Source organism: Oncorhynchus keta, chromosome 30 (assembly GCF_023373465.1).
Source record: "Oncorhynchus keta strain PuntledgeMale-10-30-2019 chromosome 30, Oket_V2, whole genome shotgun sequence".
NCBI lineage: Eukaryota > Metazoa > Chordata > Actinopteri > Salmoniformes > Salmonidae > Oncorhynchus > Oncorhynchus keta.
The window spans coordinates 10900929-10915579 of record NC_068450.1 but is presented as its reverse complement, the minus strand read 5'-3'; the positions used below and the strand labels follow the sequence as shown (position 1 = coordinate 10915579).

The 14651-nt window shown below is 45.3% G+C and overlaps 2 protein-coding genes across 3 annotated transcripts in view; both read left to right on the top strand.

Annotated features, from left to right (window-relative positions):
- The first annotated feature begins 280 nt into the window (after positions 1–280).
- c1qtnf2 (C1q and TNF related 2) lies at positions 281–3954 on the top strand. Of its 2 annotated transcripts, none has more exons than XM_035763090.2 (3): positions 281–438; positions 1784–2059; positions 2713–3954. In XM_035763090.2, exons 1-3 carry the CDS (start codon positions 330–332, stop codon positions 3360–3362), a joined length of 1035 nt encoding a protein of 344 aa, XP_035618983.1. In that variant the 5' UTR covers positions 281–329; the 3' UTR covers positions 3363–3954. The 2 variants fall into 2 exon arrangements, with proteins under 2 accessions (XP_035618983.1, XP_035618984.1); XM_035763091.2 differs by lacking the exon at positions 281–438 and adding an exon at positions 602–993.
- A 67-nt stretch (positions 3955–4021) lies between these two features.
- Positions 4022–14651, top strand: part of LOC118376382 (cyclin-J-like) — a 35645-nt gene continuing 25015 nt past the window's right edge. The window contains exons 1-3 of the mRNA XM_052487546.1: positions 4022–4425; positions 5879–5987; positions 10294–10504. Of these exons, the coding sequence (XP_052343506.1) occupies positions 5910–5987; positions 10294–10504 (289 nt within the window). The 5' untranslated portion in view covers positions 4022–4425; positions 5879–5909. The remainder of the gene's footprint in view (positions 4426–5878; positions 5988–10293; positions 10505–14651) is intronic.

The following is a 14651-nucleotide window of genomic DNA, read 5'->3' as shown; positions in this document are numbered from 1 at the left end:
AACGTTGGCCTACCCCTCCCAAACCCGGATGACGCTGGGCCGATTGCGCACCGCCCTAAAATACCAATGTCTGGTATTTACATTTTTGAATGTTTTAATTGCACCTTTTTATTTAACTAGGCAAATCAGTTTAGAACGGTTTTGTGCTTGTCTGATCAGTGAAACCTAAAACAGGACGGGCTCCTCTACATGCATAATCATCCGATTCACGAACCACAATAAATGTCAGCGGTCCCCATCTCTCTAGAAGAGTTGTACAGTAACTGGTTCTTTGCATGCGCGTTATTGAGTGGGCTCAATCACAACTTTAGCACGTGTTTTAGTTTGTCATGCATGTATTCTGTGAATCATTGCATACAGTGTTTCCACCCTTTTCTTCCAGCTGTGAGATCTTGATGGGTTTTCTCCGGTTCTTGGCACGGTGTCTGTACACATCTGGTAATCCTAAATAGTGCACTTCTACTTAATTCAACTCACTTTTGCATGGGGCTGCCTTGTATGATGTTTGTTTTACGATTTCGCCGTTTATGGTGATAACCTGTGAAATTGACGGTATACCGGCTATCAAAACATCTCCTAATGCAAGTTGGCCCAACTGTCAGTTGAAATTTAACATAACTGGTGGGGAAAAAAAGAAGCAAAACCAATATATTCAGCTTTCATCTTCGACTTCGCTTACATTATTTATTGACATTACTGGGGTTGTCAGAGGGTAAGGTTGTTGAGTTTGTTGAAATGAATTACCTCACGGTGAAAGTATTTATTGGCAGAGAGAGAGAGAGCTATTGCTGCAACGGGGAGGATGTTCATGTTTTGCGTTTGGGGTTCAAATACGCACAGGATTTCTTTACAATACTGTATGTCAAAGATGGTATTTCGACCCGACATTGGAGTATTATGTAGGCGGTAAGGTTGTGCTTCCGTTCTGTGGAACTGAAAGGGTTGGGCAACGCATAAAAATGCTGCTATTTGTCAAGTTTATCTCTTCAGTTGGTGAGTAGCCTACATGTTTTCTCTATTATTTCAGCATGTTCCCTAACGACGGCATCATGTGTGAGAGATGTTCCCTAACGATGGCATCGTGTGTGAGAGATGTGCCCGAACGATGGCATCATGTGTGAGAGATGTTCCCTAACGATGGCATCATGTGTGAGAGATGTGCCCTAACGATGGCATCATGTGTGAGAGATGTTCCCTAACGATGGCATCATGTGTGAGAGATGTTCCCTAACGATGGCATCATGTGTGAGAGATGTTCCCTAACGATGGCATCATGTGTGAGAGATGTGCCCTAACGATGGCATCATGTGTGAGAGATGTTCCCTAACGATGGCATCATGTGTGAGAGATGTTCCCTAACGATGGCATCATGTGTGAGAGATGTGCCCTAACGATGGCATCATGTGTGAGAGATGTTCCCTAACAATGGAGAGAAACTCTCCATTACGCACAACACTTTGTTTTATAGTTGAACGGCAATGATATGCAAATTTGATCAAGACACAGCTAACATACTTTGTTGTTTAACTGTATTTTTCAGCAATGTTTACTCCGTGTTTTGATTTGTAGACATAATTTGAATGCACGTCAGTTAACATAGCCTTATCGGCACACTGCCTCGAAAATGTTTCTGAAATCTCAGTTTTAGTCAGTGTACCTCCTCTGGCTGATGACAGCGGTGTGTTTGAGCTATAAGCCAGCTGTGTAATGCATCGGTTCTGATGATCTCTACAACAACAACTTTCCAACTGATGATTCCTAAAAGCCTCCCTTATCTTTTCAGCTACTACCATGCTCCAGCTGTCTCTGATGGTGTGTTTACTATCCATCACTGTCACTACCCCCCAGTCCCAGTTCCAGACTACACACCCCTTGTACAAGAAGGGCCACAACATCACCATCCATTCCTCCCAGCTGGTGTGTAGTCTACCCGGCCCTCAGGGGCCAGGTGGCAACCCAGGGGGCCCCGGATCTCCAGGGACTATGGGTCCCATGGGTACCCCAGGGAAGGATGGCCTGGATGGGGATGATGGAAAGAAGGGGGAGAGGGGTGACAGAGGTAAGCATGATGGAGAGAGGGGTGACAGAGGTAAGCATGATGGGGGAGAGGGGTGACAGAGGTAAGCATGATGGAGAGAGGGGTGACAGAGGTAAGCATGATGGGGGAGAGGGGTGACAGAGGTAAGCATGATGGAGAGAGGGGTGACAGAGGTAAGCATGATGGAGAGAGGGGTGACAGAGGTAAGCATGATGGGGGAGAGGGGTGACAGAGGTAAGCATGATGGAGAGAGGGGTGACAGAGGTAAGCATGATGGAGAGAGGGGGAGAGGGGTGACAGAGGTAAGAAGCATAATGGAAGCATCCAGGTAGTAAGTAGCCTGGCCTGGGCCTGAAACCGAGTACTGAAGTACAACTCAAGGCTGAGTTAGTTAGTCATCTGAGCTGAATCCTACAATATAGGCATTACCTGTTAGCCCACTGAGCTGAAGCCTAGAGGCATTACATTTGGGAGCTAACATGAGTCTTTATGTCTCAGGCAAAGTTTTTGGTCACGGTAACCACTTTACCAATCTTAAAGTCCTTTATTGCTTCCTGTGTTAGCTATAATGTTGTGTTACAATGCAGTACACTGCATTGTGAGCTGTCTGGTGTAAATACTGTATATATCAATGTCAAATAGCCATGACCTGTCTGTCTCTTTCTGATCTTTAGGTGAACAGGGGAGGTCTGGGAACCCAGGTAAACCCGGGGTTAAAGGTCGTGAGGGCGTGGTGGGCAAGCATGGACCCCGAGGGCTGAAGGGCGCGCGTGGGGCCCCAGGTCTGGCCGGGCTAGGGGGCACCAAGGGGGAGACTGGGGATGCAGGTGAGACAGGGGCTCCTGGGGGCTGTAACTGCGGCACCAACTCAGCCCGCTCCGCCTTCTCTGTTGCCATGACCAAGAGTTACCCCAAAGAGCGTCTCCCAATCCGGTTCAAACGTATTCTACTCAACGAAGGGAACCACTACAATGCCACGACTGGGAAGTTTGTCTGCTCAGTCCCTGGAGTCTACTACTTCACTTATGACATCACATTGGCCAATAAGCACTTGGCGATCGGGTTGGTGCACAACGGGCAGTACAAAATCAAGACGTTTGACGCCAACACTGGGAACCACGATGTGGCGTCCGGTTCCACGATTCTCCGGTTAGAGCGCCAGGACCAGGTTTGGCTGCAGATCTTCTACTCTGAACAGAATGGGCTGTTCTATGACCCGTTCTGGACAGATAGTCTGTTTACCGGGTTCCTGATCTATGCAGACCAGGAGTATCTGAACGAAGTGGACAGGAAAGCTAATGAGGATTCATCACCTTCATCCTGATGGGTTGAACTACAATGGCACCAGTTTAGCTTCCTTGCCCATTTGGGTAGAAAATTCTGTCATGTCATCATTGCATTGAAATCATAGCTCAGCCTATTTATACTCAGTTTGGGTCAATGATACAATTAACTTTTTTAGAGAACATTTTAATAGGCCTACTGTATTATCTTTGCATGTTATTGAAAAAAGCTTTTCCCTATATTGACACCAGGTGGCTCCAGGAGTCGGTCTGTTGCCCAGCTAATACTCATTGCTTATTGTTTATGAACAGAATTGCATTGCATGTTATGGCTTATTGGATTGTTAATGGTGGAGGGAAATGAGGGAAAGGATTTTATTTTCACTTTCAATCATTTTTGGTGCTGTTTATATTCAGCAATAAGGAGAAGTTCCTTCATGCAACTAACCCTCTCTGTCTAAATTACATGAGAATGCACTGTTAGTGTTACATGTTATTAAAAATAGTTTATTTTGTGTTATAAATCATATTATAGTACATTTTACAATGTGCTAAAGGAAAACGTTTGTTTTTTACACACGTACCTAGAGAAAGTTGATAAAGTGATTTGCAATAAAACTTGATTTAATCATCTACGGTACTATCCGTTTTTAAAATGCCAGCTTTTGTTAAGTTGTTCATATCTGGGAGAGACATGTTTAGTTTGATTGAAATCAATTAGAGAAAGAGTTATTGCCGTAGTTATCCCATTTTAGCCACGGGGTTTTTGGACTACATTTCCCATCTCACACTCGGTGTTTCGCGTACGCAGGTTCACGAGCTCCTTACCGACCCCAACAGCAGCTGGGGCAGCCAACCACTTTGTTGAACGGGAACTCGTTAGAAAGAGACGGTCGTGGAAAAATCGTTGGAAAAGTGTAAACAGACTAGAAAACAGCGGAATTAAACTGCTCTGAAGCATTGTTACTTTGTCACCTGAAGAACGGAAACCGTCGTCGCTTTTCGCCGGTACCGAGGATAACACACAACTTCCCAAAGAGGAATTCACTCATTCAGGATGTCGGAGTGAAACAAAGAGGTCTGAGGGTATTCCTGTCGGAAAGGGTGAGCGGCACATGCGATCATGGAAATGTCGCGAATTTAAAAGTAGATTAAATGTGTGTGTCATGGATTTAATGCGGTCAATAGTCACGTGTGATCTTTGTCAAGTTTGAGTTAAAGGCCTATAAATTAAAGAGTATTAGAAACGAAAGACCGGTCCACTTTTCTGTTAAAAAAACCGTCTCGTGGTGTTGACACCGCTGAATGACAGTCTTGACAAATTTTGCCATTATCAACGTATTGTTTTCTTTTCTCCTAAGCAGATTTGTGACAAAGTAGCAATTTGTTGTTAGGCCTACAACAAAAAGTTACTTTGTTAACCTAGCACTATAATTCCCATTTCGTTTTATGCCACTGCAGGGGGGCATTTAAATCACACCCACATGCATGGTACTGCACTGCATTCCCCCATAGTCCAATATTGTACTAAAGGAGTCTGACGTTACTCCTTGGTCCAAGTACCTTACATACTCTGTTTAAAGGGCGAATTGGCTCTGACAGCCAAAACAGTTAACACTGCATCTAAACGTAAATCAATTGCGGTACGGTTCTAGAAACATAAATCCCTATACTTCTATATCACATCAAAATAATTTAACAAACGTTAAATACACACTTGGTGTACACGGTTTTTAACACAGTTGCAGCCAACAGTATTTTTCAGTGACACGTTTGTGGCGTCTGCCGTTTACAAACAGGTTTCGGAGATGCAGATAGCTGTTTAGCACAGGTAGTCCACTCTGTCTTCCGTAAACAAGCTCTGTAACATGGAAATATGACCGTGTGGGAACCCTAACCCTGTAAAGGTGTGTATCAATTTAATATATATTTATTTTTTATATATTATAATTTTTTTAAATGTTAAATTAATACACACCTTTATAGGTGCAGATATGAAAAATACGATCCTTATGCTTCCAGAACCGTACAGCAAGCGATGCGTGTTAATGTTCAGACGGAGCGTCACGGCTTTTAACAACCCCCCCCCCTTCCTGCATAATGTAGTGGAACTGAGAGTCATGATCAAGGGCTATGCAGTGCCAGTGACATGTCTAAGCTTACAAAAGAGCAGCCAACTATTTTGAATAGTTTTCCAGAATTTTGCTTTGTAAACATTTCGGAAGGCTATTTGGTGTGTTTTATTTGATCAAATGCTGATCTTTAACTGCAATCGATTTTCAAAGTGATTGCTTAATGAATATCAAAGTCAGCATGTCACCCCGCATAACCCACTCGCCTCTAGAATTTGATTTGCTATTACTTCATAGTGCAAGTTAATCGAAAAGATGAAATGTTTTATTTCTCCTAGAAATCAACACATTTGTTGCTTTGCTGGAGCTTCCTCTCTCTTCTGAAATAGATGTTTTAAGAGTTGTGATCAGACACCAACAACCATAACATGCGGCATACAGCCAGGATGTCTCTTGACTTAGCCCACATTGCTGTGTGTCTGCAGGGCTGAACTTCATCCTTGTGGCCTTCTCTGAATGGGAAAGATGGAAAGGGAGTTACAATGGTGGAAAGGACAGCTAGCAGGGGATATCCATCAGTCCCTCCGCATCAAGGTAAGACTAGCCAGTCATAGAATCAGAATGAATAGACTATAGAATTTAGAATGAATAGAATTCTGAATTCCGATTCTATGAATCCAGTTCTCTGGGTCTCCTTGGTTCATTCCCTGAGTTCCACTTTCCTCTTATCATCGCCACGTGATAAGAATCTCAACTGCATGTTGAAATAGGTATTATGGGGATGTTCTCAATGCCAGGGAGAAAGTTGAGTTTGGTGGCCTGCAGATCACCTGTGCTTAAATGCAGCTTAACCTAAACAAGACGACAACTAATCTAGGTAGCCTAGCGGTTAAGAGCATTGGGCCAGTAACAGAAAGGTAGCTGGTTCGAATCCATGAGCCGACCGTGTAAACCAAATCTGCCGGTGTGCTCTTGAGCAAGGCACTTAACCATAATAGCTCATGTATGTCATTCTGGATAAGAGGTCAAATATATGTTTTCTTGTTCACCTAGTGTTTTATAAAAAATGAAGATCCAAGCCAGAAGTGCCTTGATAGCCACTCCTCGACTTATATTTAGCTATATTACACCATACAGTGTAGTTAATGTTGGCAGATATAATTACATGACTGTCATGTATTTGGAAGTGATCTAATTTAGATTACATAGAAGGGCTGAGGCTCATTAATTGGCTGATACAGTAATTAGACAAACCTCCAGCATGATTATATTTTTTACTGTGTGGCCCTTTAATGGCAGCATCTGTCACTGGACTGCAGTATTCTTGTAGGGAGTAAGATTATCACAGCTAATTTGATTCTTATGTAGGAGGGACAATATGGGGGTAGGGTGTTTGTGTGTGTCTACGCGCACGTCATGTGTAGGGGGAGTATTTGGATAGTAGATGGCACTGTTGCAGGCAGCTGCCCCCCCCCCCGCTCTGTTACAATCGGGCAGTCTCATTACAAGTCATTCACTTAGCCTACCACAGTCTTTTTTTTAATTTACTCGTGTGACTCACTATGGAAGTCTGTAACCAAGGGGGTATGACGTCTGTAACCAAGGGGTATGACGTCTGTAACCAAGGGGTATGTAGATTAGGGCCTCCCTTCTGATTTATTCTGACTCCCCCAACCCTTCAACCAATCAGCAGACCAAATAAATAAGCAATTATGCTGATGTAACTTGTCTTTGAAAGCCAAAACAACGCCCCAGACATAAACCCTATTTCTAAATACTTGTAGCCCATCAGAAGGCTAGTCTGCTCCTCTCTGCATCCAGTCCACTGCCTTCCACTGCGGTTCCCCACAATGCCCCTGAACCCCCAGACAGACAGATGGACCAGAGGCAAGGGGGTCGGAGAAGAGAGAACTCAAGGGGGGGGAGGGGGGGGTTACGGGGGTTTCTGTGTATGTATGTATTGTTCTTCAGATTCCTTTAGCTGCCGATCACCTTAGTGATCACCATTGTTTCTGTATCGCCTACATAGAACTAACTCAACAGATAATTGATGAAACTCACAGATTAAATCTATGTATGCCATAGATTGTGGTCCTCGGTATGTTGGTCATGCTGACAGCCACTACGGCGTCAGTGTCCAGTAAAGATGAGGTTTACGGGTAGGGTAGGGTTTGTTGTTTGGACAACCCTTAGGGAAGGGAAGTGGACTCTCTGTCTCTGAAGTAGACAACAATAGTAACCTGTATTTTTAGTGTGGGTGGATGTTTTCCGTGTGCATGTAGCAGCAAACCTCAAACTGGTACAGCACTACGTAAAAAGATGAATCCATCCCTTATTTAATCTGATATTAAATAAATCCACATTATAAAGCTCTTGTTGTTGTGTTTTTTTAGATCAAATATCCATCTGTGTGTGGTATGAAGAAGGAGAAACAAAGCATTTATTGTATAACCAAAGCATCTCAAATTTTCTAAGCCTGTATTAGGATAGAGACAGACTCATAAAGCATTAAAGGCAGTACATTGCGAGTTGAAGAAGTTTGTTTTTATCGCTCCCCTTGTCAAATGCATCTTTAAGATGAAAAAGCTCAAGCGACACTCCTCTATTCCCCTATACTACAGTATATGGTTTACTAGGAGGACACTGGGTACGTCCTTGGGGTGTGTTTAAAAATATAAAAAATAGTGCACTATTTTTGACCAGAGTCCTGTAGTTCAATAGTAATGTCTTCTCTTCAAATGTTGTCCTTTTGAAACGCCAGCTGCTAATTGAACATGAATGGGAGATGTGCTCGGGGTTTAACATAACCCCTACTGCTGAACCACCATGCATCCTTACCACCCCCTCCACTTATCCACCATGGGGAACCCTGTCTCGAGAGGGACGTTCCGGTTTCACTTCTGTACAACATTATCGGAATCCATGCTCCATGACTGTTTTGATCACGTGGACTGGAATATGTTCCAGGTTGCCTCTGGGGAATAACATCAATAAACATGCCAATTCATTCAAAAAATGTGTAGATTATGTGATACCAATGGTGTCTTTCAAAATGTACCCAAATCGAAAACTATGGATTGATGGCAGCCTTGTCGGGGAACTGAAGGGGAGAGATGCTGCTTATGAACGCGGCATGGTGACCAGGGGACAATGGTGACCTGGGGACAATGGTGACCTGGGGACAATGGTGACCTGGGGACAATGGTGACCTGGGGACAATGGTGAGCAGGAGACAATGGTGACCAGGGGACAATTGTATTGTTAAGCGGTACAAATACGACCTACACAGATCGATCAAGATGACGAGACACAAGTATAGAGACAAAGTGGAGGAGCAATTCAGTGGGTTGGATACGAGGTCCATGTGGCAGGGGCTTCTAACGATCACGGATTACAAAAGAAAGCCAGTCACTTTGCGGATACCAACGCCGCCCCACTGGACAAGCTAAACACCTTTTTCTCATACTTCGAACAAAACGACTCTGAGCTGCCGAGGACAAACTCTGAAGACATTGAGGACTACGTGCTTACGGTCTCCATAGAGGACGGATGTCAGTCATTCAAACGTGATCCACGGACAACGCAATTGACGATGGCACCGCACACTAACCTCACCCACCTGGACATGAAGAATGCAAATCTGCTGCTCGGATGCTGTTTATGTATTACAACTCTACCTTAAAGACCATCATGCCCTCTAAGCCCGCCACAAATCTCATGGCCTCCCTGTGTAACTGGTTCCTGGACTTTCTGACGGGCCGCCCCCCCCCCCCCAGGTGGTAAAGGTTGGCAACGTTACCTCTTCTACATTGATCCTCAACACGCTGGACCCACAATGGTGCGTCCTCAGTCCCTCCGCTGAATTCCCTGTATACCCATGACTGTGTGACCTCACCCAGTTCCAACTCCATCAAGTTCGCTGACGACACGACAGTAGTAGGCCTGATTACCAACAACGACAAGACTGGTCGACAGGGAGGAGGTAGGCACTCTGACAGCGTGGTGCGGGGTAAACAACCTCTTCCTCATCGTCAGCAAAACGGAGGAGCTGGTTGTGGACTTTAGGAGGGACCAGGTTGGGCACGCCCCCATCCTCATTCACCGGGGCTACCAAGAAAACAGTCAACTTCACGTTCCTCCACGTACACATCTCTGAGGAGCTGAAATGGTCAAACCACACGGACACCGTGGTGAATAAGACAGCGACTCTCAGGAGGCCTCAGGAGGCTGAAGAAAATCAGCCTGTCCCCTGTCCTCTGTGTTCTACAGGAGCACCATAGAGCGCATACTGTCTGGCTGCATCGTGGAGTGCAATGAGAGGCAGGTGGTTAGAGCGTTGGACTAGTTAACTGTAAGGTTGCAAGATTGGATCCCCCGAGCTGACAAGGTGTAAATCTGACGTTCTGCCCCTGAACAAGGCAGTTAACCCACCGTTCCTAGGCCCTTTCTGCAAATAAGAATGTGTTCTTAACTGACTTGCCTAGTTAAATAAAGGTCTAAAAAATATTTAAAAATCGGTATCCAAAAATACAGATTTCCGATTGTTATGAAAACTTGAAACCGGCCCTAATTAATCGGCCATTCCGATTAATCGGTCAACCTCTAGTTAGAACCTATATTAATGTTTTAGAACGTGTGTTAGAACCTATATTAATGTGTTTGAACCTGTTAGAACCTGTATTAATATGTTAGAACCCGTATTAATGTGTTAGAACCCGTATGGATGTTAGAACCCATATGAATGTGTTAGAACCCATATGAATGTGTTAGAACCCATATTGTGTTTGAACCTATATTAATGTTAGAACCTGTATTAATTCTCTCTCTCTCCACCTTGTTTCTCTTCCCTCTACCTTCTCCTCCTCTCCATCCTTTTCTCTCCATCTTCCTCTCCCTCTAGGAATTGAAGCTGCCTGTGTATCGGGCCCACTCCCCTCAGATAGGGATGCGTCGGTACTTTGCAGACCTGCTGGCCATACTGTCGAACCGCTACCAGCTGTGTCCTACAGCCAGACACCTGTCTGTCTACTTACTGGACCTGTTCATGGATCACTACGATGTGGCCGTCAAACAGCTCTACGTCATCGCTCTGTCCTGCCTGCTCCTTGCCAGTAAGTACCATGATTCTTTACAGAATAATGCTCTGCTAGTTTCCTTCAGTTGACAGTCCAATCAAATTTTATTGGTCACATACACATATTTAGCAGATGTTATTGCAGGTGTTGTGAAATGGTTGTGTGCCAAGCTCCACCAGTGCAGTAGTATCTATTAATACACACTTCTAAAAGTAAAAGAATGGAATTAATAAATATTAGGACGAGCAATGTTGGAGTGGCATTGACTAAAATACAGTAGAATAGAATACTGTATATACATATGAAATGAGTAAAGCAGTATGTAAACATTCTTAGTGACTAGTGATCCATTATTAAAGTGGCCAGTGATTCCATGTCTGTATATAGGACAGCAGCCTCTAAGGTGCAGGGTTGAGTAACCGGGTGGTGGCTATTTAAGTCTGATGGCCTTGAGATAGAAGCTGTTTATCAGTCTCTCGGTCCCAGCCTTGATGCACCTGTACTGACCTTGCCTTCTGGATAATAGAGGGATGAACAGGCAGTGGCTCTGGTGGTTGATGTCCTTGATGATCTTCTTGGCCTTCCTGTGACATCGGGTGCTGTAGGTGTCTGAGAGGGAAGGTAGTTTGCCCCCGGTGATGCTTTGGGCAGACTGCACCACCCTTTGGAGATCCCTGTGGTTTTGGGCGGTGCAGTTGCCCTACCAGGCGGTGATACAGCCTGACAAGATGCTCTCAATTGTGCATCTGTAAAAGTTTGTGAGGGTTTTAGGTGACGAGCCAAATTTCTTCAGCCTCCTGAGGTTGAAGAGACGTTATTGCACGTTCTTCACCACACTGTGTGGGTGGACCGTTTCAGGTTCAGTGACGTGTACGCTGAGGAACTTGAGGCTTTTCACCTTCTCCAAATTTCCTTTGTTAAAATCCCCAGCTACAATAAATGCTGCCTCAAGGATATGTGGTTTCCAGTTTGCATAAAGTCCAGTGTAGTTCCTTGAGGGCCATCGTGGTATCGGCTTGAGGGGGAATATACACGTCTGTGACTATAACCAAAGAGAATTATCTTGGGAGGTAATACAGTCGACATTTGATTGTGAGGTATTCTAGGTAGGTTGAACCAAAGGACTTGAAACATACAGTGCCGCCTTTCTTCTTCCCGGAGAGATATTTATTCCTGTCTGCGCGATGTACTGAGCCCAACTGGCTGTATGGACGGGGACAGTATGTTTGGAGAGAGCCATGAGTCCGTGAAACAAAGTATGTTACTGTCCCTGATGTCTCTCTGGAAGGAGATCCTCGCGCTGAGCATTGTCTACTTTATTGTCCAGAGATTGAACATTAGCGGGTAATATCCCCGGAAGTGGAGGATGGTGTTCACACTTCCTGAGTTGGACTAGAAGTCCGCTCAGACTACCTCTTCTCTGCCGGTGGCATCTTGAAGCAGCCTCTGGGATAAGTTAAACTGCCGGTGGCATCTTGGAGCAGCCTCTGGGATAAGTTAAACTGCCGGTGGCATCTTGGAGCAGCCTCTGGGATAAGTTAAATTGAACCTTGGTGTGTACGAACAAATGATCCAATTCAGATAATTCGTAATGCTGGTGAGTGACCGCTGCTCTGATATCCAAAAGATATTTCCTGCTCTGTGTAATAACACACCAAAAACAATCTGGCCTAAGAAATAACAGACAAAAAAATAAAAAATACTACAAAGTTGCTTAGGATCTAGAAGTGGAGCTGCCATGTCTGTCAGCGCCATCTTGTTCTCGCAGCACGTTTCATAAACTGTTGAATGGTTATAAGAAGTTATAACACACTATGTTCCCATCCAATACCTTCAGTGATAATTTAATACATTTGTGTTGCTGTGGCTTTTCACATCGTTTAGCTAGAAACCCAGTCTGTCTGTGGCTTGGTGAGGATTAGCCTACACCTGTGTCGGTACGTCTTCATGCACGTAGCTTTGATCCTGCCTTTGATAACACGTCTGGGGGGGGTTGTCTTTAGTCATTCCTGATGGCACCCGTCTAAATGAATGTCCTACACAGCAAAGCGTATGAAACCCACTAGAGCAGGAATAAAGACATAAAGAAAACTTGGTACTGGGTTTTTGTCAGATAGCTGTTTGTGATCTTGGAGTCAGATTATATACCATGATCTAGGCTTCTACTGCTGTTACTATGTGTAGGAGTAGTTGCTGTAAATGGGTCTGTGTGTGTGTGTGTGTGTGTGTATGGTGATTAACGGCTAGTCTGTGACTCTGTACATTAACACAGCTCACAGAGCATCATGGGTAATTACACTAATGATGCCATCAAACTGTGAGTCTGGGACGGGGCCCGCTCACTGGGGAGACGTGTGTGAGGCTTAGGGGAGCTCATAGAGTTTACTGGAAGACTAAATGAAAAGATGAAAATATATCGACCAAAAATCCTGTTAGAGGATTCTCTTACTAGACGAATGAATGGAATCTTTTGATTGCTTCTTTCAGTGAGAGAACAGAGTCGGACTCTAGGGATCAGCTTTGTGTGATTGATGAAGGCTTGAAAGGGCTGTTTGATTCAAGGTTGTCCTGATTGGGTTTGCTGTTTAATCTCCTGAGGTGCTGGAATCTGGCCTAATTAATTAACTCGACTTCTCTGACTGGTTGGTTGTTCAGTACTCCGGTCCTGCTGGGTTTCAGGTCTGATGCCAGCTTTGCTCTGGGCTCGTTCTCTGTGTCCCAACTGCACCCTATTCCCTATGTAATGCACTACTTTTGACCCGGTCCCTGGTCCAAAATAGTGCACTATATAGGGAATAGGCTTGTTGTTTAGTACATAGTCTTTTGAAAGGAACACATTGTCTTTGTTAAAATTCCACGGGCTTCTGCGCTAGGTTAATTAATCACACTCTCAATTGTACCTCTCAACAGTCAGCACTTAATCCTGTTAGCCTATTGGTAGTATCTCTCCATCTCTATCGCTCTCTGGTCTCTCTCCTCCACCTCTCTCTCCCTGTGTTTGAACGATGTGTGTGTTTTCATAGACATTCACAGAAACCAAGGTAAAGAAAATTGTGGTTTTGTATTTGTCCGTGTTCCATTTGCGACAGGAAGGAAATGAAGTGTCCCATTCTCTTCTTCCCAGTCACAACCACAGGGTCAGGAGACCTATTGTATAAAGTCCTTCTGCGTATTTTAACATCCTTTCATCAAAGCCTTTTTCCTAAAGGAATTCTTACCCTTTGAATTGTCGGATCATTTCAATGGCGCTCGTAGATGCCAAAAGTCTAGACACCCCATTGGCCCCAGTCAAAAGTAGTGAACTACTTGGTGTTCACATCAACCAACAAACTGTCAGCCTGATCACCAACAACAATGAGACAGCTTATAGGTGGTGTGGTGAAGACCAATGAGCTGATCGTGGACTACAGGAAAGGGAGGGCCGAACACGTCCCATTAACATTGACGGGGCTGTAGTGGAGCGGGTTGAGAGTTTTTCAAGTTCCTTGGTGTCCACATCACCAACAAACTATCATGGTCCAAACACATCAAGACACACCTCGGGAGACTGAAGAGGCATGGGTCCCCAGATCCTCAAAGTTCCACAGCTGCACCATCGAGAGCATCCTGACCGGTTGCATCACCACCTGGTATGGCAACTGCTCGGCTGTAAGGCGCTACAGAGGTCAATGCATACATCACTGGGGACAATTTTCCTGCCATCCAGGACCTAGACACCAGGCGGTGCCAGAGGAAGGCCCCATCCAGGACCTAGACACCAGGCGGTGCCAGAGGAAGGCCCCATCCAGGACCTAGACACCAGGCGGTGCCAGAGGAAGGCCCCATCCAGGACCTAGACACCAGGCGGTGCCAGGGGAAGGCCCCATCCAGGACCTAGACACCAGGCGGTGCCAGAGGAAGGCCCCATCCAGGACCTAGACACCAGGCGGTGCCAGAGGAAGGCCCCATCCAGGACCTAGACACCAGGCGGTGCCAGAGGAAGGCCCCATCCAGGACCTAGACACCAGGCGGTGCCAGAGGAAGGCCCCATCCAGGACCTAGACACCAGGCGGTGCCAGAGGAAGGCCCCATCCAGGACCTAGACACCAGGCGGTGCCAGAGGAAGGCCCCATCCAGGACCCAGACACCAGGCGGTGCCAGAGGAAGGCCCCATCCAGGACCTAGACACCAGGCGGTGCCAGAG

Bases quoted from the DNA above. Each gene is read 5' to 3' on its own strand.
- c1qtnf2 (XM_035763090.2), top strand. From the start codon at position 330: ATGCATGTATTCTGTGAATCATTGCATACAGTGTTTCCACCCTTTTCT. The intron at 439-1,783 runs GTAATCCTAAAT...TTATCTTTTCAG, and splicing joins ACGGTGTCTGTACACATCTG to CTACTACCATGCTCCAGCTG. The intron at 2,060-2,712 runs GTAAGCATGATG...TCTGATCTTTAG, and splicing joins GGGGGAGAGGGGTGACAGAG to GTGAACAGGGGAGGTCTGGG.